Source organism: Cyclopterus lumpus, chromosome 8 (genome assembly GCF_009769545.1).
Source record: "Cyclopterus lumpus isolate fCycLum1 chromosome 8, fCycLum1.pri, whole genome shotgun sequence".
Taxonomy (NCBI): Eukaryota; Metazoa; Chordata; class Actinopteri; order Perciformes; family Cyclopteridae; genus Cyclopterus; species Cyclopterus lumpus.
In genome coordinates, this window is record NC_046973.1 from 8,074,708 (window position 1) to 8,102,705 (window position 27,998).

Sequence of the window (27,998 nt, forward strand, 5' to 3'; positions counted from 1 at the left end):
GGTGCATTCGCGTTTAAAAATAAATAGAATTATTATAAAACATAAGCCACTAGGTAATAATAGCTTCTTTTTATTAAATAAAATAAATAGTAAACGTAAAGTGACATCATAAATCTGTACAGTACTCAATAACTGGTAAAAAAACAGAGTACGACGGATAATGTTGATGTATCCTAATTTTTATTAGCTATTTATTTAACATGTTGTGTAAGTCAAAACTGCAACTTTAATTCGTCAATTGGGCCAGATAGTGCCACAACATCACTGGAACATATTCTGCATTACATTGACATTTCTGTATTAATTTCTATATCTACTATACAATAAAAGTATTCCAAAGCTATTCATTTTTACCGAGCATTGTTGAAGATTCAGGGTGTGACATGGTACTTTGGACCTTTCTCTATTGACAAGGTTTGAAGGTGGTGCTCAGAGAAAGAAAAAGTACAGAACTAAAATACAGATATAGCACTAATAAAGCGTTGTAATCTCTCATATAACCAGAATTAAAAACATCTTAAAAGAACACAGACATGCCATCCACTCTGACTGATGTTAATGTTGTTGAACTTAAAACAATCTTCATTGGTCAAAACAATGTACCAGTTATTGTGTGTCCATGTATAATATAATAATCATAATAATAACAACTGTATTTATATTGTAATTCATTCGATCTTGACAAACACGTGTGATGATAAAGTAAGCTATTTCATGCTTGTAAATTAACCCTCGGGAGTCTAAGGACGCCTCGATGTTTATATTCATACTTCCGCCATAATACGGCACATAAATATGGTTCGGATGTTGAATCTGAAATGTTTCACTTCCGTGTCCTTCTTCTCACGAGATCGTACGTGATTCACACGGCGAGCTAAGAGCTTGGACGTGCAGTTTGTGTCGAGCTCCGCCCTGATTTGTGGAATCGTGTGTCCATCAAGATTTTGTGTGAAACTAACAAATGAACACTCAGGAAATCACTAAGGACCTACCCAGCTTACGCTTCGGAAAAGCACTGCAGTTTGCAGTCAGAAAAAATAGAAAATAGGCTCGTTAAGCCTATTTTCCAGACGAGAGCAGGCGGCCGCTGCAAGGGGCGTGGCCAATAAACTGCGATCAAGTCGGACAGTTTTCAGCTGCCTTCAAAGAACACACAGGAAGTCACCAAAACAATTGTTAGTTCTAGTTTACAGACCAAATTTTGATAACTATGGCGGAAGAAATAGTATTTACATTCTTGATGACATTGAGGCAGAAGAGATCCTATGAGGGGCCGTTTAGGCCATAACTATTGAGACACTCTCACACGCACTACTGAAACACTTACACACATACATTCACTATTGAAACGCTTGTACACACATACATTCACTATTGAAACGCTTGTACACTCACTACTGAAACACTTACACACATACTAATGAAACACTCGTACATTCACTATTGAAACGCTTGTACACTCACTACTGAAACACTTACACATACATACATACTCTGTAAATACTCTTACGCATACATATGAGAAACACAAACGCATACATATATACTTCTGTGTCATATACACATACATATGAAATGCTTACATGCATACAAGTGAAACATGTATACGTATCTATTTGTTTTCAGTTATATGTATGTATGCTCTTACATGAGGATGTGCAAGCGTCTCATATGTATTCATACAAGTAATTTCAGTAGTGACCGTGAGAGTGTTTCACTAGTGAATGTACGAGTGTTTCATTAGTATGTGTGTAAGTGCACACAAACCTGTGACGAAATCTGTGTATGTAAGGGCCGGGCTTCCGGTTCTAGAGGAGAGTTGTTGTGACTTCCCTGGCATTGCAATCTCAGCGCTTGAACTTTGCTTGTGATCAGATAAATAAATCTACCAGAACGAGAGAAGTTGTTGGCTGAATTCTTCCAAAGGCTCTTACCAGGCAGACAATTTTGAACTACACTTACACTATCACAAAAAAGTCAGAGAGAGGCTCCATAAGATGGATCCGTGATGGCCCCATCATCTATGTTGAAATGGATACAAGGGAAGTATCGGTCTGCTCCACAATTCACACTGCATACTCCGGTAACACTGTGAAGAGGAGGCTGAAGCAACAAGATGGCTCCTGGGAAAGGGTATCAGTCCCCTGTCCACAGCAGTGGCAGATTACAATGAGCACATTGGTGGAGTTGATCTATCAGACCAGCTAATTATCCTGCGCAACACAAGACCATGTGCTGGTACAGTAACCTTTTTTAAAATCATCTTCTGGACATTGCCACCACCAACATCTTCATTCTCCACAAGGAACTCCGTCTGGCCAAGCACACAAAGCCCATGCCACACCAAGCTCTCATGGAGGAACTGACTGCTGAGCTTTGTGGCAAGCCAATCCGCACAGCTCCTGCAGGTCATCTTCCTGTGCTTTTTGCTGATGCAGCTTGCCCCAGCATGAAAGCAACCACAGGTCGCAGGATTTGTGAACATTGCCAAAGCCAAGGCAAGCAAAAAGACACACCATGGAAATGCAGGGAGTGTGATGTTGCCCTCTGCCTGCAGCCAGACAGAAACTGTTTTGCAGCATGGCATGCCAGTAAAGAAAACTATATTGTAAATATTTGCACATTGTGCACATTGTGTAAATATAGTAAATAGTTAGTGTTTATATATGGACATATTTTGTGTAAATATAGTAAATAGTTAGTTTGTATATATATAGGACATATTTTGTTCTTGTTCTGAAAACAGATTAAAATATATAGTAAATATTTAGTTTGAAAACAAAAACGGTTGTAATGTTGATTTTTCATTTGCACACATCCCATGAAGCTTGATCTGTGGTATGAAGTCATTTCTCAGTCCCATTTTATCTCACTCCCTCTCACATTTGGTGAAAAACAACACTTCTACTCAAAACACGATATTACAAAAAAACTGGTTTTAGACATTTATTTACATGTATCTACTATTTTATTCATATATTCCACCACTTGTGTGAAACTAAGACTTTGGTAAACCAATTTCAAGCACCAAAACAGTTCGTGAGTAAATGTATGTTTTCACAAGAGATTTGAAGAATTTTAATAAATCGGACTTCAACTTTTCAGCTTAAGGGCCAAATTACCTCTTCACACTGTGCCTAAAGACAACGGTGCTTCATTATATAGATAGCTGAGATTGTTTTTAAACCTTTAAAAGGTATAATTTATGTAAAATCGAGAAAAAGACCGTAAACCCCAGAGGGATAAATGAGACTTCTATGTTGAGTCGGCTTGGCAGATGGGTCTAAAGATCCTAATACAGGTAGAACTGGATTTACTGTCATCATTACAATCATTTGCATCACCTGGATTTAGTCAAGGAAATGTACGAAACACTGTTCCGACTTAGTCATTTGTGTATTTTGGTATCATTCATGTGGGTGCCAGCACATAGGGAAAATGAAGTGGCAGACAAATTAGCGAAGAAAGCATTGGATTGTGAGAACAAGACTTTTTATTTTATTTTATTTATTTTATTTTATTCAGCAAAACAGAAACTAAATCAATAATCAAAAGAAACATCATCCAGGAATGGCAGCACAGTTGGGACGCTGGGGGCACAGGAAGACACCTCTATGCTATTCAGAAGGAAGTTGGCAAAGACAGGAGAACCAGAGGAAACACTGCAGAAGAAAATATATAAACCAGACTGAAATATTTCAACTTTGGCGAAAAATTCGCCTCGGGCGATAGCCAATCAGCGTTGTTGAATCAGAAAAAAAGTACATCATAGTGGTTTGCGGACACCACAATCTCTTCAATACAACTACAGGTTACAAGTAGTGCTGGAAGCCGCAGTCATCCAGACGCAGTTCCTAGAGAAGACGGTGAAATTCACCGAGCTGTGGCGACGGGCGATGTTATGAACCCAAATACAGGGCGTCTGATGTTCCGATGTTTGTGGTATTTCCACAACAAGTATAAAGTATAAATAGTTGTTATTTATTTCATGGCCACGGAGATAAGCCACGCCCCCTTTTCGCGTCTATACGCGTCTGTGCATTGACTTTGCATGGGATCTGGTCGCGCGTTTGTTATGAACTTGCTGTGAACGCAGCAGAATTGGACACACAAGGCCGAATAAAACCATGCAATAATAAATAAACACCCAACAGGACTATGTGAACACTGCAATATGCCGGAAACAGTAGAGCATATCATTTGCCATTGCCAGAAGTTCATAGTTGAGAGAGACAGGCTGAAGAGGAAGCTGGCAGTGGAGGAAATTCAGTTAAAGGATGCATTAACATTGGGGGCAGGAAAGGTGCTGCAATATCTGAAGGAAACCGGGTTGAGTGAAAGGATGGTTAGGTGTTAATTATTTTTTTAATTTTAATTTTGGAGGGATAGATAACTCTGGTCCATACCCCAGTACAGTAGGTGGCGGTAATGTACATTTAGTTGGATGCCATCCGCCATAAAACTCAAAAAAGAAGAAGAAGAAGAAGTCGGCTTGGCGCAGCCAGCAGAGGTAGCTGTCAGTTGTTCCTCCCCATTAAATGCAAACCCAGATGCCATCTTTGTTTTGGGCTAACTCCATCAGGCGATGACGGAGGCAGTTCCCTCCCTGTGATTGGTGGAATCCGGTCAGGCAAAACACGTCACGTATTTTTGGCGCTCTTCGTCCTCGACAGACTCTGGCGCGTTTTTGAAAGACCGACATACGTCAAGAAACATGTATTCTGTATTCCTACTCGGACCAATTTGGAAATTATCCGCGTAACGTTTTCCAGCTGGCGCCCGTATGTCCGCGGCTGACACGTTGAAGATGTTTGGACCACTTTTGGGACCCGCGAGGAGCGAAGCTGCTTCGAGAGGAGCGTCGACCGAAGTTTGCTAGCTTGTTGTTTTACAGTGAAATTCATCTGTGTGGCGGCTGCGCACACAGATGTCCGCATCACACAATTAACGCTGCGTCTGTTGTTCAGCCACTCACTCGTGGAACTGAATAAGAAACGGGAAACGGGCAAGAAGACATTATTTGAAGTAGCAGCAAGTTACCGTTTCACTTTAATCGGTGAGTGTTTCCTTATTTACCCGTCTGTTACATTTTAGGTTATAAAGCATGAAAGGTTATTGAAAACTAAAATAATAATTGAGTATAATAACACTGTTATGGAGCTTTTGCCTTTTATTTAATAACTCGGAAAAAGAGTGACTGGAAATGTAAACGTGATAAAGCTTTCCAACTGAGTTTAATACCGGGATAATGAGTTTGCAACATAAACCACTGCTGTTTGGATAATAGTACTTAATGTCTGCTCAGTGCATTTGCATAATATTTATTTTTGCTGTAGGTCTCTTAAATGATGGCTGGTGTTGTGGCTATGGCATCCGTCATTGAGGACTTTGACACCCAGGTATGTTTATAACTGTGATTTGGACCTTTTTATATAGCATTCGGTAGCTGTTACAAAATGTTTTCATTCATTATGTATTTTCACTCTTGACAGCCTTGCAAGAAATCTCGCAAAGATGGTGGCAGTCCTATTGTCAAGACAATCACAAACTATTTCTCTCCCGTGCCCAAGCCTGCGGAGAAACCCTTTTCATCTCCTCGCTCCAACAACATCACTGACTACTTTGGCCAGAAGGCACCGTCCTCTAAAGAAAAGACCCCTGAACAATTGAAAGAGAACTGTCAGACGCCTGAGTTCGCAGAAAAACGCACAGGCCCAGAGGCAGCCGTGAAACAGCAATCTCAGAAACAGAGGAGAAAGGCCAGCAAAGCTGTGCGAAAACTTGTGGAGGCTGAAACCTTTAGCTGCGCAGAGAACAGCCCGATTGTAGAGAAACCACATGATGGCAGAGACTTGGCAGCTGAAGGAATCGGCAGCTGTGGTATGCTGGGCAGTGATACAGCTGCCCTCATTGCCCAGCTTACTGCCGAGGCTTGTGTCCCTGCCACTAAGACTGTCAGTGTGGAGCCGTTTGAAGAGGATGGTCCCAAATGTGCGAACGATGTCAAACTTATTCCAGAATTAAGCTGTGTTGAATTATCTCCAATCTTACCTTCAAAAGACAAAGCAAAACAAGTAAAAACTGTTGCACGAAATTCAAGGAAGGCAAGGCATTCAGAACCAGAGGAGAAAGAAAAAGAGAGCTCCTTGTGTGATGTTAGTATGGAGGTCAATGTGGACGAGGCCTCGATGTTAAACAACAGCACAGTCACAATCTCCTTTGAAGATTTTGTGCGGAGTCAGAAGCAGGGCAGTGGGGAAGAGGACACAGAAGATGAACAGGGTAGAGAAGACAAAAGTAATATCTCAACAGAGGCAGAAGAAATGGACACTGACCAGTTGGCCATCCCCAAAGCTAAAGAAAATGTTGCTTCTTATCAGTCACCGTTTCAAGTCTCACCCCGAACTGTCACCATCCAGGCTGAAGTGCATGTAATCTCACTAAAACAAGAAGCAGCCATGGCGGAGGGGAAATTAGCTTCTATCTTCACCAGGAGAAAAGGATCAATGAGCCCTGCATCGTCTCCTCGCTTGGAGGCCGAACACCAACTTCCACCTTCCTCTCTGACCATCAAGCGTAAATCCAATGTGGTTCTTCAAGAGGAGGATCTAGAGCTGTCTGTGCTTGAGAGTGAATCCATGCCCAAGTGCAGTGTGGTAGAGAGGAAGCAGTTCATGGCTGCCTTCAAACAGCCCAGTCAGGATGGGTCCAAAGCCAAAACTGTTAAGAGCCAGAGCAATCAGAAGCAACCCGGAGACAAGGCTGGGGATGATGCAGACAAAGTTACTGAAGAAGACAATGTAATTCCACCCTCTGTTGAGCAAGTTCCTGCTGCCTCTCAGGAAGACAAAGTAGTTAAAAAGAAACCAACCAGAAAAGTAAAAAAGAAAGCTAAAGAAGAAGATGAAGCAACCACCACTCCATCGGATGATGCTGCGGAAGAAACAGTGGTCGCAGTTGGTGACGTTGATGATGATGAAATAGAAGAGATTCATATCACCTCAACTCCCTCCATCCCGGTAGTGAGGAGGTCCAAAAGAGAAGCTGTAATCCGGGAAGCACCGGAGCTCATCCCAATAAGCCCTATCAGAAAAACCAGGAAACGCAACGAGTCGAAGGACACTGCTGCTGCTGCTGCATCTAATGACAGTCCTGCAAACATGTCCACCCAAAAGAGACGCCGGTCCAAACGCACAGTCTTTGTAGCAGAGATGGTGTGCCCACCTGACACAAAAGAAAGCCCAATCAGGTGACACGTGCATACATTTACACATTCTTGAAAAACATTTGGGATGCATGTATACACTCAGTTGCCAATTTATTAGGTACAACAAAGCTCAAACTACTGCAGTCTAATACAACAGTCCTGCATTCATGAAGGTTATAATGTAAAACACGTTAGTGCAACTGTTTTAGAGAAGTATTTATTCAACTGTACGGACATTTTGGAGGACTGAATTTCATTATGCTGTGAGTTGTTTCTTTTATTTTGCGAACTCTCGTTGATATGAACGGCGTGGACAACATTTTTGAAACACCTGTCGGTAATGCAATACAATTTAACACCACCTCAAACTAGATTCTCAAACAGTCAATCAACATCTTTATAAAAGTTTAAACACCAGAACATTGTAACAAAGATTGTATTTTGCCTCATGAGTTTTAGCGACCCAATAAACTGCGTGTGTATGTATAATGTTGCTTAAGTTTTTTCATATTCTAATTCTATGTTTTATTTTTCACAAGAATTAAATTTACCAGAGTCCATAAAAACGTTCCCACGACCAAGCCGGAAAGTGGAAGTGGCATAAAAACTTCTTTGGCTACTAAAGTAAGAATGATATTTATTACAGATTATTAATGTTATGTTTTGCTGTGCTGACATGACAAGAAACAACATATTTATTATGTTTTTTTTTTTTTTTCAGACATCAAATGATCAGACATCAAAAAGGAGGCAAGCAAAGAAGTTGGTGGAGAAAGCCAGAGTGATTCAGCAGAGTAAAAAAACAGCTGACAAGGAAAAGGGCACCATAAGACGTTCGACACGAACTGAGGCTTCCACCAAGATGAGATATTGTGAAGATGAGGTACAGTTAAACAAAAGATTAATCACTTTTCACTGTTGAAGGGGTGGTCTGCATTTTTGTAGATGAATTGGTTGAGTTATTGAAAGGCCATTATATTGATGAATCTCGACAAACCGACCACAGATTTGATGCTTAAACTAATAACTTCTCGCCTGAAAACATCCTAAAATTACATTCCGTGACTCAACAACAGTAGTATTTAGAAAAAGTCAACTTTCAGTTGAGTATTTTCTCCTTCGCCATTGCTCCCCGTCGCTGGTGCAAAATGCATTGTGGGATATTGGCTGTCCAAAGTACGCACAAGTCTCCTCTGATGCATCAAGTCCCCTCTGGGCATTTTTACCGCGCTTTGCGAGAAGCGGACTTTTGAATTGGAACAGTACTTGGGCCGCGACTGATGACGTTTCACAAGTCCACGAGAACACAAGTATGGACAAAAACGCATATTGAGAAACGGCCCTTATCTATAAATCTGGAGAAGAACAAAGTTGTTCATAAATTAAAGTTCCTGACCAGTAATTTTGAAATTGGACAACTTTGTTTTGAAGCATGTGTTATTCTAAATGTATTCACATGTTAAATACTTTATAAATGAAACCAAATAAATGCATTCTGTCTGTGTTAATAGGCTCTTGTTTATTCCCCTCATTAGTAAAACAAATTAATATGGCTCCCTCGTGTGGCTCAAAGGTGTACTCCAGATATGAATGTTAAATTCAAGATTATGAAATAAATTATGCAAATGATTGGGCAACGGTAAAACATCTCATGAGACCCACCTGTCGGTCCCCACCCAGTCTTTAGTAATGACTGCCGTTCAAATATTTATAGACCCATAAAGCAATTTAAAAGTTAATCCAATTCACTAATTTAATATCAAATCATTGGTGTAACTGATTCTTCTCTCAGACCCTTTCATCATCTTGTATTGTTTTGATTTTGTCCACATTGGCAAAATGGGACACGTCCACAATACAACACAAAAAGTAAGTTGTGTACTCACTCATGTTTTCTTTCTCATTATTATGTGGTGTGTTTTTTCAGGATTCTGTCATCTGCCTGGAGGAGGACCAGACGGCTCCAGGAAAGAGTAAACGCCGGAAGCCTTTGCGCAGTCTAAATGAAGTTCTTGGAAAAGCATCTGTTGGCAAAGAGACCAAGGCTGTCCCAGGTAATCTTTCCCACTCTAAAATCCTCATTTACCGTTTAGCCTTTAGTATAAATCTAATCTGGTTCTGTATTTTCTTTCTCACAGGCTCCAAAGGGGCCTCGCTGGGCCAAGAGAAGACTGCTCGGAAGGCATCTGCGGTGATTTCCATCTTTGATGACAGCAGCTCTGAAAACTCCCAGGATGATGAGCAGTTCAAAGCACGCAAAGAGTTCTTGAAGAGTGGCCTGCCCGAGTCTTTCAGGAAACAGATCGCTAAGACGGCTGCCAGCAGGGAGACCTACTCTCTCTCCTGTTCCTCCTTTCAACCAGTAATTCACATGAAGCAACCATCAAACGGTGAACTCACAATCTTCATAAACATATATAATTGTTGGCATCTTCATTTGACAGTGGTGGAAACTAACTTTTATTCCTATTTATTATTTTAAGAGGAAAACATTACAAAATGTTAGTACTTTAATGTTCAGATTAAGTAAAAAAAACATAATAACAATTAGATTATGATCTATTATTACAGATACAAATACAATAACAATTAGCTTCACATTCATTAAAGTGAAAGTAAAATAATGTACACATTAAAAAAACTGATAATTATAGTCAGCTTTAATTCATTAATATTATATTAATTATTCTAAAATGAGCCGTTGTGCATAATAAGTACTCTTTACTTTTGGTACTTTAAGTACAATTAGCTAATTCTTTTGAATGCAGGACTTTTAACTTCTTACAGAATATTTCTACATTTTGATGTTGCATTAACTTAAATATATTACCTAATTTATTTATTATTATGGAGGACTAGTAAGTACAGATGAATCAAGACAAAGCTTGGCATAACTTGTTTTTGTTGTGTATTGACAGATTGCCCTCTCTGGAGTCTCTTGTGGCCTGAGTCTTCGTTACTGGTTCATCTGAAAGAGATTTGGTGCCAAACATCCAACTCAATTCCATCTGTGAGCGGTTCCCTTTGTGTGAAGACGAAACCAGAACGTAGAACCTTCTTTGAACGGGTATGTCGAAATGACTGCAATGAGTTAGTCTCATGTTTAGCAGGAACAATACCTGCTACCTGTTGCCAGTATCCCCATGTTGTATTTAGAAAAGCCTCAAAGAGAGACCACTTTAATACTTGAATTCTACCTTGGTTTGTATTTTTGAGCATCACGTCGCTTGTCGCGTATTCGGGTTAAACAGCAAACCCAATATTTGATGGAAGTATCTTTTTCCTTTTTGAAGGGCTCTGGCTGGAGGCCTAAGATCTCTGAAAGTGTTCGGCAGCTTCTAATGGAGGAGGTCAGCGCCTGTAACCCTCCCTTCCCCGCTCAGTTGTTTACCACTCGCTTCCTCAAGAGACGCGCTGACCAGCAGCAGCAAAGCACAGCCTCAGGTCAGTCTGCTAGGCACTCATTGCTTAGATGTGTTGTATTGAACAGTTTGTATTAGGCTGTTGTTAAGCTTGATTTCCTATTTAATTGTTCACACTACTCAGTGTTTATCCCATATTTATTCACTGGCATCTGCAAAAAGAACAGGGCTCTTTGAATTGTTATCTAATGTGCTGTCGAAGTACAAATATGTTCAGTATTTAATAAGTTAATGCATGTTACTTACTAGAAGCAGAGGCTGTAACCAGAGTCACGAGTATCACACTGCCGGCTGAACCAGTTGGAGGGAAGAGGAAGAGGATGGATGACGAGGGGGGAATGTCTGTGAAGGTGGCCAAGAAGCAACGGGCCTACTATGCAGAAGAAAAGAAATCCGGGCCTGAGCCAACAAAAAGGAGGGGCCGTACCAGACGAGCAAGGAGAGCAAGTCCGGAGGAGGGGGAGAATGAGAAAGCTCTGCCTTCAGTCGAAACTGCTCCCGTCCGGTCTGATGATGACGACTCTGTGGTCTTTATTGATGACTCGCTTTTGGGAGGGAACACTGGAAGAAAAGGTGAAATATCACATTGTACGTCTCAATCAACATATTTTTATTAATGAGTCTCTCTATGATCAATACATCCATCCATCCATCCATTATCACTCGCTTATCCGGGGTTGGGTCGCGGTGGCATGTGGTGGAAGATTTCTATGTTTGATCAGGTGGAGAGTTGTGGTTCAAATATTCAATTGCAACAAACAGAGTCTCCGAAGGAATCAAAGTTGTCTTTCCGTTTATTCAAGCTTGCAAGCTGGGAAAAGGGTTCAACAGCCACGTATCTCAGTGAGCTGCCGAAATCTCTTCATTCATACATTGTATTACATCGTGATTTATACAAGCACATGCACCCCCCCCCAGGGCCCACTATGACGACAAACGAAGAAACCGTGTGAATGTCTTGGATAAGAATTGAGAAGAACAAAGAACAGAGTGTATTGGTTTCGATAAGGCATATGGCCATCTGTCCTCCTCCCCATCCTCCCTGTTGCTCTGCCCTTGAACCAGTTCACAAAACAACACATATTTTTACCGTCACATTCCACTCTTTTGATTACTTTATAATCATACAATATTGCCAAAAATATGTTTTCACGAGACTAATGATATCTCTCTATTCTACGACAAGCGGGAACAAATACAACATGTTATACCATTTGTGTCATTTGTTAATGTGAATCAGAATCCTCGTCGGAGTCAGTGATATAGTCGGGTAAGGAGTACAGGTCGGGTTCGGTCGTTTTTGTCATCAGTTGATGTTGCACAGGTAGCGTGTTTATAATGAGGCGGCGACTTATTGGTATGAAACAGGTTATGCAAATGAAGAAAGCCAACACGATAATTCCTACAGAGATCAGTGTACTCTTCCAGGTATGCCATAGGCGCATGAAGAAATCAGGCTCTGGGGTGTCGTCTCTGGCCATCGCGTCTTGTAATTTAGTCATGTTTAATATTGCCTGATGAATAATGCCACCATCTGCGTCATTTTCCGTAATGAATGTGCAGCAGTGTTCACCTATGATAGCACAAACACCCCCTTGGGCTGCTGTGAGTTGGTCTAACACCATTCGGTTCTGCATAATCATTAATCGCATGGAGGTCAATTCTTCGCGGATTCCTTTTACTACAGTTAAGGTCATGTTCACAAAGCTTTTGAAACGATAGTCAACTGTTTCAATACGCAAAGTATTTTTGTCCACTCCTACCCAAGGGAACAGACCCCATAGTACCTTTTTACCTGTCCCTGCATGTTTAAATTCATCTGGGACATTTGAAACCCAAACTGAGTCGTGGGGTTTAAAATCTAGATACGGATTTTTGTCTGTCTCACGTTTCTTACGTGTTGCTGTTGCTGCGGCGGAGATAATGAATGTGTGATCTGTGATACGAACAGGTGCACATACTCCGTCCCATTCCGGTGGGAGAGATGCATAAACTGAATGATCACATAACCACCATCCTTGTGTAACAGGATATGTGCCATTGTGTCCTGGCTTGCAGCAAAACAGTTGGCATCAGTGGGGCAATCGAATGGGTTGGTGGCCACGTGCTTGAAACCTCTACAGGACCAAACAGTCTCATTCCAGTAAACGGGATACGAAGCTAACTCCTGATTTGCTAATTCTTGACAATGTGTCACGTTGTGTCCTGTTATGTTAACGCATGAAAAACGATAAGCAGGGTATATATTTATATTGCAATCAAAGTCAAAGGCCATTTTACCCTCTATAACGATATGTTCGCAGACATCGAGCCTCAGACGTCCCACTGGAACGGTGCCATTTCGAGCGTAGCATGTTGTAAAACGTGTTTTTGGATCTAGGGACGCCTGGGTCACAAAAGATGAGGTTGATGAGCTATTGCCAATGAACCTTTTAATCATGTGTTGGCCATCACATTCGGGCCCTTTCAGGAGATCCCAAAATGAGAGCGCATGGTGGTACCCTTTGATTGCCAAATCGGAGAAACATCCCTCAGATGGGCCAATTGGACTAGCCGTAATGAGAGGCTGATGAGAATTAGATGGTATCAGAGAACATATGTAACAATTTGTAACATTGGCTTCTTTTGCCGTGAACTGTGCGTAGCGCCACCACATGTTCATATAATAAGGATTTGTGGGTGATATGCCTTTGTCAAGCCAGCTAAGTTCCAAACTCACACCTGCCAGTCTCTTGCGCCGTTTTAGTGCCGTAACGTTGGTTGTTATGCTGTCGTTGTGTTGTTTTTGTGTGTCGTTGAGTTGAAAGTCGGTGTGTTCAGGTTATGGTGGTGAATACGATGCAGAATAATAGGCAGAACAGTCAAAAAGGCTGCAACACAAATAACAGTTAATGTTCCCCGGGTGCCCCAAATGAGTGGACTCCATGGACGTTGTGTTTCAGGCATGATTTTTTAAATGGTGTTTACAGCCAACCAGTTTGTATGGAATTCACCCGAGCAACTGGTTTATGTGAACAGTTCTGTTTATGTTGACACCGTGAGGTTTCCACAGAAAACTGTCAGAGACACTGTATACACCACTCTTTACGTGTGTGTGCTACTATATGTGTATTTGTGGGTGTGGTGCTGAATGGGTAGCTCCCTCGTTGGTGGTGGCTATCCACTTGTTGCACCCTCGTGGGCAGCTGACAGCCGTCAGCCGCTTCGGCAGTTGGTGACACAGAACTATGAAAGTCTGTCGGTCACAGAATCTTTTGTTCTTTTAGTGAGGAGCTGTGTTGGTTGGTTCAGCTGGAGCCGGGACGTGTTTGCAGTGGGTGGCGTGTATCCAGGTGGCTCGTTCTGCCACTTTAACTGCTGTGTGGGTCACCAACAGGATATGGAATGGGCCTTGCCACCGCTTAGCTTTCCAGTTCTTCCTTCTGAAGTCTTTCACCACCACAAAGTCACCAGGCTGTAGTTTATGCAGCGGACCCGTAGCTTCCTTGGGAAGTGCCGCTACAACCTGTTTCCTTATGTCAGACAAAGTGGAAGAGAGGTTAGTGCAATAGGTCAGCATGTCATCTTCACACAGTGTAGTAGAAGGGAGTGGTGTTCCTGGAGCTTCCACACCAATGTGGGGAGGAACTGCAAAAAGGATTTCGAATGGACTCAAGTTGCTGCGTGTTCGTTTCCTCATCCTCATGTACATCAGAACCAAAGGCAGCGCTTTTGTCCAGGATAAACCTGTGTCTGTGCAACACTTGGCTAATTTTGTTTTCAGTGTTCCATTCTCTCTCTCCACCGCTCCTCCACTGGCAGGATGGTATGCACAGTGTGTCTTTAAGTCAATACCCATGTATGCACTCAATTCTGTGATTGCTTGGTTAACAAAGTGTGAACCATTGTCACTGGAAATCTTAGTTGGGATTCCCCAGCGAGGAATGATTTCTGAAATCAGTGCCTTTGCTACAGTGGCCGCTGTCTGTTTGCTGGACGGGAAAACTTCAACCCATTTGGACCACATGTCTACCATTACTAGACAGTGTTTCTTACCTTCCGATGGGGAGAGTTCCACCAAGTCCATCATTACATTTTCAAATGGCCTTGTAGGTGGTGGATGTGCTGCTCGATGTGATACTGGCACTGGGCGACCTACATTGTGTGTTGCACATGTAATGCATGCTTGACAAAATGTTTGTGCATAAGCTGCAAAGCCCTTTGTGAACCATGTTGCATCGATGATACTTAACATTCCCCCTTTTGACACATGGTCTAACCCATGTGTCAATTTCGCATAATGTGGGAAGAAATGTTTAGGTAAACAAGGGTTACCGTTCGGACCATACCAAGTACCGTCAGTGAGTGTGGAGTTGGAGGAGGACCAGAGGCGTCTCTCATCCGAAGTAGAGAGTGACTGCATGGCTGTAAGAGAGGAGGGCAGTGAAACCATGACACAAACAGGTTTGGGGAGAAGACGTCTAGCAGCAGCTTTTGCAGCTAAATCTGCACGCTCATTTCCCTTTGAGATGTCGTCGGTGTTTGATGTGTGCGCTCTACATTTGCAAACAGCAATAGCTGTGGGCAACAAAATTGCGTCCAATAGTTCTGCTATCAGTGTGTGATGTAGCACTGGTTTGCCATCTGATTTAAGAAAATTTCTGTGTTTCCACAATGCGCCAAAATCGTGAACCACGCCAAAAGCGTATCTGGAATCTGTGTGAATGGTTGCAGTTTTACCCTTTGCCTGTTTACAAGCTTCTGTGAGTGCGATTAGCTCTGCTGCTTGGGTTGAGAGGTGACACGGGAGAGGTCCGGAACAGAGAACAGCTGAGTCTGAAACAACAGAGAAACCCACAAGATTAGTACCAGTCAAAGGATCCCGTGAAGCAGATCCGTCAACATACATTACCCAGTCACTGTTGAGTAGAGGTGTGTCCGAGAGGTCAGAACGAGGAGTGCACTGAGCTTGGAGCTCAGCCAAACAGTTATGCTCCTCTCCGTCCTCAGGGATGGGGAGTAGAGATGCAGGATTAAGAACATTGCAGCGTCTAACCGTGACATTAGGCATGTTGAGGAGACATGTGTGATAACGTAGGTAACGTGCTGCAGAAAGGTGAGACGATTTCTGTTCTAGGAGAATTAACGAAACCGAGTATGGAACTAGTAAAGTTAGTGGAGCATAGCCCACTATGTCACGAGAGGCTATAAGAGCCCTTTCTGCAGAAGCCACTGCGCGGAGACACTGTGGTAAACCTGCAGCGACAGGATCGAGTTTGGCGGAGAAATATGCGACAGGACGCAATTTATCACCATGAGGCTGTAAGAGTACCGATGTCATACAGCTGGACCGTTCATCAACTGTTTGAGTAAACGTCTTTTTTGGATCAGGCAGACCGAGAGTGGGTGGAGTCTGTAAGGCGCATTTCATGTCTGTGAAAGCTTTTGAGGCTGCTGGGAGCCACTGAATTTTGTCATGAGCGGTGAGATTTTTCCCGTGTATCAATGCAGAGAGAGGTTGTTCAACCTGAGAGTAATTTGGAATAAATGAACGACAGTAAGAACACATTCCTAAAAATGACATCATTTGTTTCTTTGTTTGAGGTTTTGGAAGTGTCACAATTGAGGCAATGCGTTTTGGCGAGAGTGTTTTGCCTTTACCGGAAATGTCATGACCTAGGAAATGGACGTTTTGTGAAACAAACTGTAGTTTAGATAAGCTGGCTTTATGTCCTTCTGCTGCAAGATGTTTAAGAAGTTTGAGCGTGTCCTGCTGGCATTGTTGTTGTGTTGGAGCTGCAATGAGACAATCGTCAACATATTGCAGAAGAGCGGACCCTGGAGACAGAGTGAGGCTCTCTAAGCTTTGTTGCTTCGTTGTAAATAGTAGGTGATTCTGTGTAGCCATGACATAAACGAGTGAAAGTGTATGGCTTGCCATTAAAATTAAATGCGAACCAGAACTGACTGTCTTTGTCCACTGGGACACTGAAAAAAGCATTTGAGAGATCAACCACCGAAAACCATTGAGAATCAGGTGGAACCTGTGCCATAATGGTGTATGGGTTGGGGACATTTGGGGCTTGTGGGTGGACGGCTGCATTAACTGCTTTGAGGTCCTGCACAAAGCCCCACTCTGTTGGTTTGTCTGCATCTCTGATCTTTTTAACAGGAAAAATAGGTGTTCTTACCGGAGAGTCAGGACACGGAACAATGACCCCGGCCTGTAAGAGGGAGTTGAACACTGGTGTAATACCGTCAATGGCCTCTTGGCGCAGTGGGTATTGATGTTTATGTGGACGGAAGTCTGAGCGAGGTGTGATGACCACAGGTTGGCAGTTTTTGATGAGTCCCACGTCATATTTATGCGATGCCCACAATGTTGCTCGAACAGAGCTGAGGGCAGGGGAAATAGAGGAGACATCAGTCACAAACATGTCAGTGTGTGCGTCAGGTAATGTGTTATTTTCATCCATGACATAAATAGATCTTAGAGCAGGTGTGGAAAATGCAAATGGTTGTTTAAAGAAGCCTGTCGAATGAGAGCGCATGATGGTTGGGTCAGCTGTAGACTGCCAATCTGTCAGTGTCTCACACGTGGCGACAAAAGGACCCAAGTCTCTCCACTGGTCCATCGTGGCTTTGGACAAGGAGATGTGTGGGAAGGAACCAGGCACCTGGAAGAGGGGCTGCTGTGAGGAGGTGAGAGAAACAGAAACAGCAGATTTAAATGTAGACCAAAACAGTGTAGAACACTGAATATAATAATTTAAATCCTGCAGAAACAACTGTTCATATGATTTATCTGGCTCATGTGACACATGTGCTGTACAATGGAGATGTGAAGAGGCCATGCACTGTGCTCCAGCCTGGACGCGTTCTGCAGTCAGACGAGACAGGGATCCACCACTGGTACACAAACAGAGGATCACAAAGGGTTGATTTCACCATCTGAGTGACTATTCTTTGTCTTACTACCCGCAATCCTGTGGGAGTAGAGATAAAGCTGATGCCAAAAGAACACATGAGATCTCTGCCCATTAGATTAATGGGACAGAGAGAGGACAACAGAAATTAATGTTTCGTCGTTATGTCAGGTTCAGCGTCAGTTGAGTAAGTGTGTGTACTTGTCATAGGTGTGGTGAAGTTTTTCAACAACTGTTAACCCTGAAGCCCCTTGAGAGTAAACATGTCTGCCACTAACCTTTTGATTAGGAAAATGCTTTTGTTGCATCACAGAGTGTGTTGCTCCTGAATCAACTAAAAAAGATAATTGTTTCCCTTGTATTTCAACCATAGCAGTGGTCATATATTTAAAAGAACATTCTAACAATTTTGTATAAGTGTGTGTAAGAATAAACTTTTGTTGTTTCTCTAAATGTTTTATGATATCAATGAGAGCTTGTTGTTGCTCCTGTGTGTGTGTGTGTGTGTGTGTGTGTGTGTGTGTGTGTGTGTGTGTGTGTGTGTGTGTGTATGTGTGAGGTTAGTGCAGGAAGCGTTTCTTCATTGCAGGCGGTGGTGTGTGTGTGTGTGTTTTACTTCCCTTATCATGATGAGTTGGCGGAGCGGAGGTCGTCTCCTCCCCACGTGCACATCCCTCCCCTCCTTCTTGAAGTCAGTCTGAACCATGGTATTGGTTCCTGCTGTCTCGACCATCATTGCCATCATGATTGTTCTTCTGACGTTTGTCCGGTAGGCGACAGTCTCTTGCCCAGTGTCCATCTTTTTCGCAGTTGAAACATACATTTGAGGATGTATGTTGTGTGCTGTTAAAGTTACATCTTCCACGTCCCTTGTTTCCTCTCCTTCCTCTGCCTCTCCAGTTGTTGAAGGCTTCTTTTGTGTATAAATAAAGTGTTGTTTGGGGAGCAGGGAGAGGAGGTGGACATGCGGGGGGGGGGGAAGAAATGTCCTCCAGTGCCTTTGGCACAGCGTTGAGTGCATGCCAGGGGAGTTACCATGACCCCTGGCACTTCTTCTTTCGGAGGTGCGTGTCTCAGATCATATATTGTTGCTGCTGTGGGCACAGCTGCTGTTGGTGCTGCTACTGGTGCTGGCGCGTTCACGGCGTGCGCGTTCATGATGGGCTGCTGTGGGAGTTGGTAGGGTGGGGGCTGAGGAGTGCACATGTCAAGGAGAGGCCCTCCCGCTCCTGTAAGACTCGGATACGTGGGAACAGAAACAAACGGGTTATATGGGCTGAATTCACCTAGATTCTGCGGTTTATTTTTATCATTTTTACGTGGCACCTGAGCCATCGTTAAAACCTTTGTACTTTATCTTTTCTTGTTATATTCGCTCATCCATTTTCCCAAAATAATAGACATGTCTTATTTTTCTCAATATTTTCTAAGTCTTTGATTTTTATCTTTTTCTGACTTCTTAAATCTTTCTCCTTCTCTTCTATGTCTTTTCGTAGCATCCCCAGTTTTGTACTACTAAAAGAACCATCTTTTGGGAACCCAAAAACTTTTGTCCACTCAGGCAAACAGTCTAAAGATTCATCCTCATATTTCTGTTTCATCACACCCACAATAGGACCCTCCGGAGGATTCATTTCCTTTTTACTTTTTCCCTGTGTACCACCCATCTTTCAGGTGTGGTAGGAGTATACTCTTTATCGATTACGTAGGTCAAGGTCGCAATTATACGATTTCAGAGTTTTGTCTGAATGCAATCGTTAGTTCGTAAATTGTTCGTAAATTGTTCCTATCTTCCTCTATGGTGAAGGTCGTGATTAAATACGATCTTAGACAAATATAATATTTATCCAAGTGCAATCGTTAACGTATCAACCATTCCTATCTTCCTCTATGGTCAAGGTCGTGATTAAACAATCATTCCTATCTTCCTTGTCGGTCAAGGTCGTGATTAAATATCAATCATTCCTATCTTCCTTTGTCGGTCAAGGTCGTGATTAAATCAGATCTTAGACAAATTAATATTCATCCAAGTGACGTATCAATCATTCCTATCTTCCTTGTTGGTCAAGGTCGTGATTAAATACGATAACGTATCAATCATTCCTATCTTCCAAGTAAAAAGAAATGTGGATGATGATGGACCAGAAACCTGTTACACTTATTTTATTGATCAATACACATTTTAAGTATCCGGTTAAGACAAATTATCATCATTAGAGACCCTAATTACTAAACGGAGTTTGTATTTCTCCTGTTTGCATTAAAATCAATTTGAAATTTAGAATATCAACTTCTTACCCGGATTGAAGAAATTACTTCTTTGTTTTGGATCGTTGTGAAGTCAATCAGGTCTCTCTGGAAGCCGGTCCCCTCTCTCCTTGTCTAATGAGGTATGGGGCAGAATCAGTTTTTGGTGTATCCTGAAGGGGCCCCAACCCGGACGACCTCGGAGTCCCGATGGAGCTTCAAACGATCTCACTTCTGACACCAAGTTGTGGTGGAAGATTTCTATGTTTGATCAGGTGGAGAGTTGTGGTTCAAATATTCAATTGCAACAAACAGAGTCTCCGAAGGAATCAAAGTTGTCTTTCCGTTTATTCAAGCTTGCAAGCTGGGAAAAGGGTTCAACAGCCACGTATCTCAGTGAGCTGCCGAAATCTCTTCATTCATACATTGTATTACATCGTGATTTATACAAGCACATGCACCCCCCCCCCCCAGGGCCCACTATGACGACAAACGAAGAAACCGTGTGAATGTCTTGGATAAGAATTGAGAAGAACAAAGAACAGAGTGTATTGGCTTCGATAAGGCATATGGCCATCTGTCCTCCTCCCCATCCTCCCTGTTGCTCTGCCCTTGAACCAGTTCACAAAACAACACATATTTTTACCGTCACAGGCAGCAGGTTCAGCAGGCCGACCCAGGCTTCCCTCTCACCCGCAACACTTTCCAGCTCATTCTGGGGGATCCCGAGGCGTTCCGAGGCCAGCCGGGAGATATAATCCCTCCAGCGTGTCCTCGGTCTTCCCCGGGGCCTCCTACCAGTTGGACGTGCCCGGAAAACCTCTAATGGGAGGCGTCAAAGAGGCATCCTGACTAGATGCCCGAACCACCTCAGCTGACTCCTTTCGACACGAAGGAGCAGCGACTCGACTCCAAGCTCCCCCCTGATGTCCGAGCTCCTTACTCTATCTCTAATGCTGAGCTCGGCCACCCTACGGAGGAAGCTCATTTCGGCCGCTTGTATCCGAGATCTCGTTCTTTCGGTCACGACCCAGAGTTCGTGACCATAGGTGAGGGTTGGAACGTAGACCGACCAGTAAATGGAGAGCTTTGCCTTCCGGCTCAGCTCCCTCTTCACCAAGACGGACCGGTACAGCGCCTGTTTTACTGCTGGAGCCGCACCGATCCGCCTGTCGATCTCCCGCTCCACCTTACCCTCACTAGTGAACCCCGAGATACTTGAACTCCTTCGCTTGAGGTAAGCAGTTTGCCCCCACCTGGAGGGAGCAATCCGCCGGTTTCCGGCAGAGCACCATGGCCTCAGATTTGGAGGTGCTAACTCTCACCCCTGCCGCTTCGCACTCGACTGCAAAACGCCCCAGTGAATGCTGGAGGTCACGGTCCGAGGAGGCAAACAGGACCACATCATCCGCAAACAGCAGAGAGGCGATCCCGAGACTCCCGAACCGGATCCTCTCCGCCCCCTGGCTGCGCCTAGATATCCTGTCCATGAAGGTCACGAACAGGACCGGTGATAAAGGGCAGCCCTGGCGGAGGCCAACACCCACCGGGAACGTGTCTGACTTACTACCGAGGAGACGAACACAGCTCCTACTGCAGGCGTACAGAGACCGGATGGCCCGTGCCAACGGGTCCGGCACCCCATACTCCCGCAGCACCCCCCACAAAAACCCCCGAGGGACCCGGTCGAAAGCCTTCTCCAGGTCTACAAAGCACATGTAAACTGGTTGGGCAAACTCCCAGGACCCCTCCAGTAATCTTGCGAGGGTAAAGAGCTGGTCCACTGTTCCACGACCGGGACGGAATCCGCACTGTTCGTCTTGAATCCGAGGTTCAACAAGCGGTCGGAGCCTCCTTTCCAGCACCCTGGCATAAGCTTTTTCCGGAAGGCTGAGCAGTGTGATACCACGATAGTTCGAGCACACTCTCCGGTCCCCCTTCTTGAAGATGGGAACCACCACCCCGGTCTGCCAGTCCATGGGCACTGTTCCCGACCCCCATGCGACACTGAAAAGGCGTGTCGGCCAAGACAGCCCAACAATGTCCAGCGCTTTCAGCATCTCAGGGCGGATCTCATCCACCCCTGGCACCTTGCCACCAAGGAGCTTTTTGACTACCTTAGCGACCTCTGCCAGGGATATGGGTGAAACCACCCCAAAGTCTTCCGGCGCTGCCCCCTCTCCGGGGGACATGTTGGCCGGGTTTAGGAGTTCCTCAAAGTGCTCTTTCCATCGCCCGACGATGTCCCCAGTCCGGGTCAGCAGTTCCCCCCCCCTGCTGAGAACAGCCTGGGGTAGACCCTGCTTTCTCTTCCTGAGCCGTCGGATGGTTTGCCAGAACTTCCTTGAGGCCAACCGAAAGTCCTTCTGATCAATACACAATATGGCAAATCAGTCGATGGGAAAGCAACATAAATGACATAAGTAGATAAATGGAAACTCTTGCTTACAATAAGTCAATGTAAGCTTGCAATTAAAGACAGAAAATATATTTAAATGTCTTGGAACCGGCTGATGTTTTCAGCTAAAACTGTTTTTACTTTAATGTTTTTTGTTTTTTCAACTTTTCTTCCAGAATTAGCTTTTGTTGCAAATGTGTCATTATTATTATTATTATTAGTAGTAGTAGTAGTAGTAGTAGTATTATTATTAAAGCCACAGTTAGATTGGCTCTCATAGTGAAGTGTGGGCAAACTTGAAGGTAGAGGTTTAGTACTAAAAATCGAGCTACTGTCATTGACTGCACCACAACAATGTGTAAGTATCTCAAAAACCACCACGAGGAAAACACCTTGCACAACTTTCTATAAAAAGAACATTATAGAAGATTCTCAAAGGTACGCCAATGAGAGATGACTAGTGTCCTCATTGTTAACCTGCTCGCCTAATTGATCCAGTAGTTGTCTGTTCATGTCATTGTCTGTTATAAGTAATGTAGAACGTGTTTGGTTCTACAGATGTGGGAAGAGAGGACGTGCTATGGACGGACAAATATCAGCCCCAGCACTCCAGTGACATCATAGGTAACACTGCCTCAGTGAGGAGGCTGCACAGGTGAGGAACTAGAACAGCTTTAACTTCACTGCATTGATACAGTAGCCACTCTTGCACAGGTCTGCTGTGGCTCAGCGGTAGAGCGGGTCGGCTTCCAAGCGATTCGATTCTCCTGTCCACATGTCAAAGTGTCCTTGGGCAAAACAAGGAACCTCAAATTGCTCCGGGAGGTTGTGCCATCGGTGTGCAAATATGCTTGAATGAGTTTAGAGTCTTGATGGGCAGGTGGCCCCTCGCATGGCAGCCTCTGCCATCAGTGTATGAATGTGCGAATGCACATGTAGTGTAAAGCACTTTAAGTGGTCTGAAGTCTAGAAATCCAAATTTCAGTCCACTAATCATGTACCATATTTGCTTTATTCTCTTAACTCTTAAATGGTATCGGCCTATTGCATAAATACAATCACAATATGGACTTGGGGCCATCGTATAAGGAACGTTTAGGCAAATGTTTAATTTTTCTCATTTTATTCAGCTGGCTAAAGGAATGGAAACTCCGTGCAGACCGAGAAGAGAGAAAGAAGCAAAAAGACAAGAAACAAGAGGAAGGTAGCAATGGTGGGAGATTAAAGAAATTAATATCCCTTTTTTTTTTTTTTTCTTTCTTTTATAACTAGTTTTGTTGGCTTGTAGTGTGTTTGTGTTGACTGAATGATGTCGCTTTGTCTCCAGACTCGGACTGGGACTGTGGAGAAGAGGACTCCCAGGATGGAGAGGACATGTTGTGTAATACGATGCTTATCACAGGACCGACTGGAATAGGAAAGACTGCTGCAGTCTATGCTTGTGCCCAGGAGCTGGGCTTCAAGGTACAAAAGCGTCAAGCTCCATAACTGTGACGTTTGTGTAGGAACTTCATTTCCTAACTTCTCTCTGGTCCCTCAAGGTATTTGAGGTGAATGCTTCATCTCAGCGTAGTGGCCGTCTCATTCTGTCCCAGCTGAAGGAAGCCACTCAGTCTCACCAGGTGGACAGTCAGGGGGTCAACGCCCACAAACCCACCTACTTCAACAGCTACGGCACAAGCAGCAGTGCTGGCATTCTCAAGCTTGGATCCTCGCCCAGTACGTAGCAGGCTAACATTGATAACCTTTTTCTAATGAGTGGCTTGTGATTGAGGAATTGCTTTTTGCATATTGTTTGGTTGGAACTGTTGTAAATGTATTCCTGGTTGTCAACTTCATCTTCCAGAAAAGGTTAACTCTCCCCGTAGAGTGGTTTCCTCTCCCAGGAAACGTCCCCAGTCCCCAAGAGGTGCTAAAAGAGGAGGTCTGGCTCCCACCTCTTTAGCGAACTTCTTCAAAACTGGTCATCCCACCAAGGAAACACCTAATAAGAAGAACGAACAAACAGGTTAATTTCATCTTCAGATGTGCTAATTGTTTACTTACCTGATGGGGTAACCTTCATGAAAAGTTTATGCCAGGACTAGTAAGTATTTTAGTGTTTCTTTTCTCTCTCCCACATCTCTTCACATAGTGGCTTCCAAGAAAGTTATAAAAGCAAATGAGTGTGATAACAAGAAAAAAGACCCCAAATCAGCTCCCACTCCTAAAGAGAAGAACAATGAAGAACAGAGCAAGAAGACGGCCACCTCACTTATCCTGTTTGAAGAAGTGGATGTTATTTTTGATGATGACTCTGGGTTTCTAGCTGCCATCAAGACCTTTATGACCACTACAAAGAGGCCGGTCATCCTCACTACCAGCGGTGAGTATGGGGAGAACATTCAAATGTTCATTGGATTTATTCATACTTTCGTTCTTGTCTTTTGAGTTTAATTTAAATCTTGGGCGTTTTTTTTTTAGATCCTTCTTTCAGCACCATGTTTGATGGCAACTTTGAAGAGATCCTTTTCAAAAGGCCCTCAGTGGTGAGTGGACAATTATTCATCACAAATGTTGTAATGCTAATTAATAAGTGGGAGAGATCGGTTATAAAAAGTTTCAGTCGGTTTTCAGTTGTCCGTTTCTCGCCTTCTCTGGTACAGTTGGATGTCGGCAGCTTCCTGCAGCTGTTGTGTCTGACGGAGGACACGAGAACCGACCGAGAGGACATCGGCTCTCTGCTCAGACTCAATGGATGTGACATCCGGCAGAGTTTACTGCAGCTGCAGTTCTGGGCTCGGAGCGCAGGAGGCCGCCACGTAACCAGACCATTGACGCACACTGGCAAACATGGTAAGAAGCTGCGCTGGTGGAAAACTATGAACAAGTTAGAATAGTAATGTTGGTCACTTAGTTTTGCTGTTGTGTGCTGTTGACGTGGAGAAAGTTATTCATGCCTTTACTTCATCCCATCTTACTGTAACTTTGTATTCTGCACTCATCCCTTCATTGGCTTGGTGTTTCCTTCAGAAAACAGTTTAAAATGATAGTAATCACCAAGCTCCAAGTCAATTCTCTGACCAGCTAAGCTCGTATGTACACGGGCAGAGAAGGCGACAAGAACTTTTACTGCTCACCTAAATGTAGACCTTAAAAAAACCGCAACGCACAACATTTTATTTGAACTGAGACGATACAAATAAGTTACCTTGTTAATCTAATGAGTATTCCCCCCCTCTGCCCCCTCTGATTTGCATTAAAAGCTGAACTAAAGCCAGAGACTGATGAAGAGTCTGTGTGTGCAGTGACTGACACTCTTCCTCCCTGTGACACCGGCTGCACTGACAGCATGCTGGGTCTGCTGAACGTTGAACCTGAGGGAGACATTTGGGAGCGGCTCCGGGTACACTCTTCATTTCCTACATTACACTTCTGAGCTAAGAACATGTATAACGTGAGTGTTTCTTTGTTATGCGTTGTCAACAGAGTCCGGTGGAGGAGATGTTGTGCTGGGAGCTGCTGGCCAATAGCAAGCGACGAGGAGTGGACCTGCTCTATTCCAACTTTGAGACACTCTTACCTCTACCGCACACACAGTTGACTACCTCCACCTTCAAACCAGGGCAATTTGTTTCTGCATCGCAAGACCATACTTCTGCTAATCCAAAAGAGATGCCTCCACATGCAGGATCGCTGCATGCGGCGGAGTCAGCGGAGTGCTCGGACGACAGCAGTCCAATCAAAATGTCCCATAGAATGAGGAAGAGCAAGAAGCGGCACAGTTTACCCGACCAGGATGGACTGCACTCTGACTCAGAAGACAGTTTTCTATCTCTCTGCAAGCCGCAGGACGCCACTCGGGCAAAAGAGGACGTCAAAAGGAGTTTAGTTTCAGAGGCGGTAAAGAGAAAGCCACTGACTCCTGAGGAGCGGGTAAAAAATCTCCCGATCTCCCAGTGTCTAGAATCAATAGCTGACTTTTTTGACAACATGTCGTACATGGACTCTTTGATGGTTCATCCAGAAGGGGTCGACAATCCAAAACGGATGTCACCGGTAGGTGCAGTGGTGAAAGACGGGATGACGGACGAGTCGAGGGCTGAGATTGACCGGGGGAGCTGGGAAAGAGTAAAGCACGTCTTGGAGATCCCGGCTGCTGTGGAGGCTCTGAGCTTCCACAAGTGTCAGGTTTCAGTAGCGGCGGCTTGGGACAAGGTCCAACAGCTAGAGGGCGAGGTGGGACAGGAGGCTGCAGCAGAACTCACCCTCCCTGTGGCCGCTCATCAAGAAGGTTACAGCTTCACTCAGGACGGTCCCAGTCAACCACAGTGAGTCCTACTAGCCTTTCTTTAATATCATCTTCTGTACAACATAAACGCACTGGGGCCCAGTCAGCAGCATGATATTGGTCGCAGTAAGAATTCTAATCCTGGCGAGTTAAACCAGAGCACAGAAAGGTAATGCGTACTGATATGTTCCAGGCTGGTCCAGCGGAGGAGAGAGGTGATGGAGAGTTTGATGCTCAGAGGAGTGTTTGGTACTCCGGCCAACAGACCAGCAGCGGCTCTGGACTACTTGCCAGCCCTTCGCACCATCTGCAGATCAGAGCAGCTTAAGGAGCAGGGCAAAGTTAAACGAAGGTGAGCATGCGGAAACCGTAGCTTGTCACTTGGCCAGTGCCACCAGATCTTTGTTTAAAGTGTGGGCAGGATGTGGTGGAACGCCTCATCACAGGCAGCCAGTAGCCGACTCGTATAATGATACAAGTTTTAGTTTCACAACCAAGCATCTGGCTACAAATACATGTGTTCAAGTGTCAACTGAATTGTAATTGTATGCAAGCAGCTCGTATAAATGCCACCATGTCTGAGGAAATGGGTCCACAGAAAACTGAGCTGTTCATGTCCCCTCCAGGTTCCTGCACTACCTAGATGCGATCCACCTGGGTCTTGAAAAGAGCACTCAACAGCAGCTTGCTGAAGACTTCCCCTGAAGCAGAGAGGAGATCAGACGTGTCTTCCTGATCACACAGAGGCCCGAAACAAACATTCCCTTCCGAGTGGTAACACTTATAAGGTCCATGCGTTTTGGCTACAGACTTGTAGGAAGGAACATTTTTACAGTTAGTGTTGTGATACGAGGAGGTCAGGCAGCAACATATTTCACTGTTGCCTTTTGTCTCTTTATGATCATGACCTCGACGTTAGATGAGCGGGTCAGCGCTGCGTGTGCAAAGAGGACAGTCGGGTTCCACATATTTCTTCTGAGATGGAAATGACTGAATTCTGAAGGCATTCTCACCTGAAGGGCTCACGGCTAATTGACCACAAATGCTGTCTCATTCAGCGCATCTTGTGGTGCTTTCAAAGAATGCAATAAAGATTTTTACTTTATATGATTTTTATAATATTAAGCCGTGTGTCTTTCTTGTACAATAGTGTTTTATACGTCGACGCCTCTTCTTAATTTGCTTTGCATCTCGCAAAGTGTTTTTATCTCGTAGAAGTTTATTTTGCGAAGCGTGTATCAATAATGTAAGAGATTAACGTGTAAAATAGAATTTGTAAAGGCGGTGTGAAAGATCTGCTGTATTCGTCAGTTTCTTTTTTTTTTAAATGTATTTTTCAGTCCTAAGTAGTACACATTATTCACAGTGGGTATCTGTTGTGACAACTAAATAAAGAAACGGTGTCACCGTGTATGTGCATTATTACGTTCCATCCTGATCTCAGTGATTATAGGGTGGCTGGTATTTGGCTGTGAGCGCATTGTGTGTGTGTGTGTGTGTGAGAGCGAGAGAGAGCACGCGAGAGCGAGAGAGATTTTTACAAAATCTT

At 43.9% G+C, this 27,998-nt stretch overlaps 1 protein-coding gene across 3 annotated transcripts; it reads left to right on the forward strand.

Annotated features, from left to right (window-relative positions):
- Positions 1 to 4,618: 4,618 nt before the first annotated feature.
- atad5a (ATPase family AAA domain containing 5a) lies at positions 4,619 to 27,871 on the forward strand. Of its 3 annotated transcripts, none has more exons than XM_034539504.1 (22): positions 4,619 to 5,056; positions 5,337 to 5,399; positions 5,493 to 7,249; positions 7,747 to 7,831; positions 7,929 to 8,090; positions 9,135 to 9,261; positions 9,346 to 9,597; positions 10,126 to 10,274; positions 10,501 to 10,651; positions 10,879 to 11,217; positions 22,738 to 22,834; positions 23,310 to 23,392; positions 23,507 to 23,643; positions 23,721 to 23,898; positions 24,026 to 24,187; positions 24,314 to 24,544; positions 24,643 to 24,707; positions 24,825 to 25,014; positions 25,425 to 25,564; positions 25,648 to 26,489; positions 26,643 to 26,801; positions 27,076 to 27,871. In XM_034539504.1, the coding sequence occupies exons 2-22, from the start codon at positions 5,346 to 5,348 to the stop codon at positions 27,152 to 27,154; spliced, it is 5,439 nt and encodes a 1,812-aa protein (XP_034395395.1). In that variant the 5' UTR covers positions 4,619 to 5,056; positions 5,337 to 5,345; the 3' UTR covers positions 27,155 to 27,871. The 3 variants fall into 3 exon arrangements, with proteins under 3 accessions (XP_034395395.1, XP_034395396.1, XP_034395398.1); XM_034539505.1 differs by having other exon boundaries at positions 23,310 to 23,383; XM_034539507.1 differs by having other exon boundaries at positions 4,620 to 5,056; positions 10,879 to 11,202.
- The last annotated feature ends 127 nt before the right edge of the window (positions 27,872 to 27,998 follow it).

What these genes read in the sequence shown, in the direction of transcription:
- atad5a (XM_034539504.1), top strand. Translation starts at nt 5,346, where the DNA reads ATGATGGCTGGTGTTGTGGCTATGGCATCCGTCATTGAGGACTTTGAC. An exon ending in TTGAGGACTTTGACACCCAG is followed by an intron (nt 5,400 to 5,492) that starts GTATGTTTATAA and finishes CACTCTTGACAG; the next exon opens with CCTTGCAAGAAATCTCGCAA. An exon ending in GTAGAACCTTCTTTGAACGG is followed by an intron (nt 10,275 to 10,500) that starts GTATGTCGAAAT and finishes TCCTTTTTGAAG; the next exon opens with GGCTCTGGCTGGAGGCCTAA.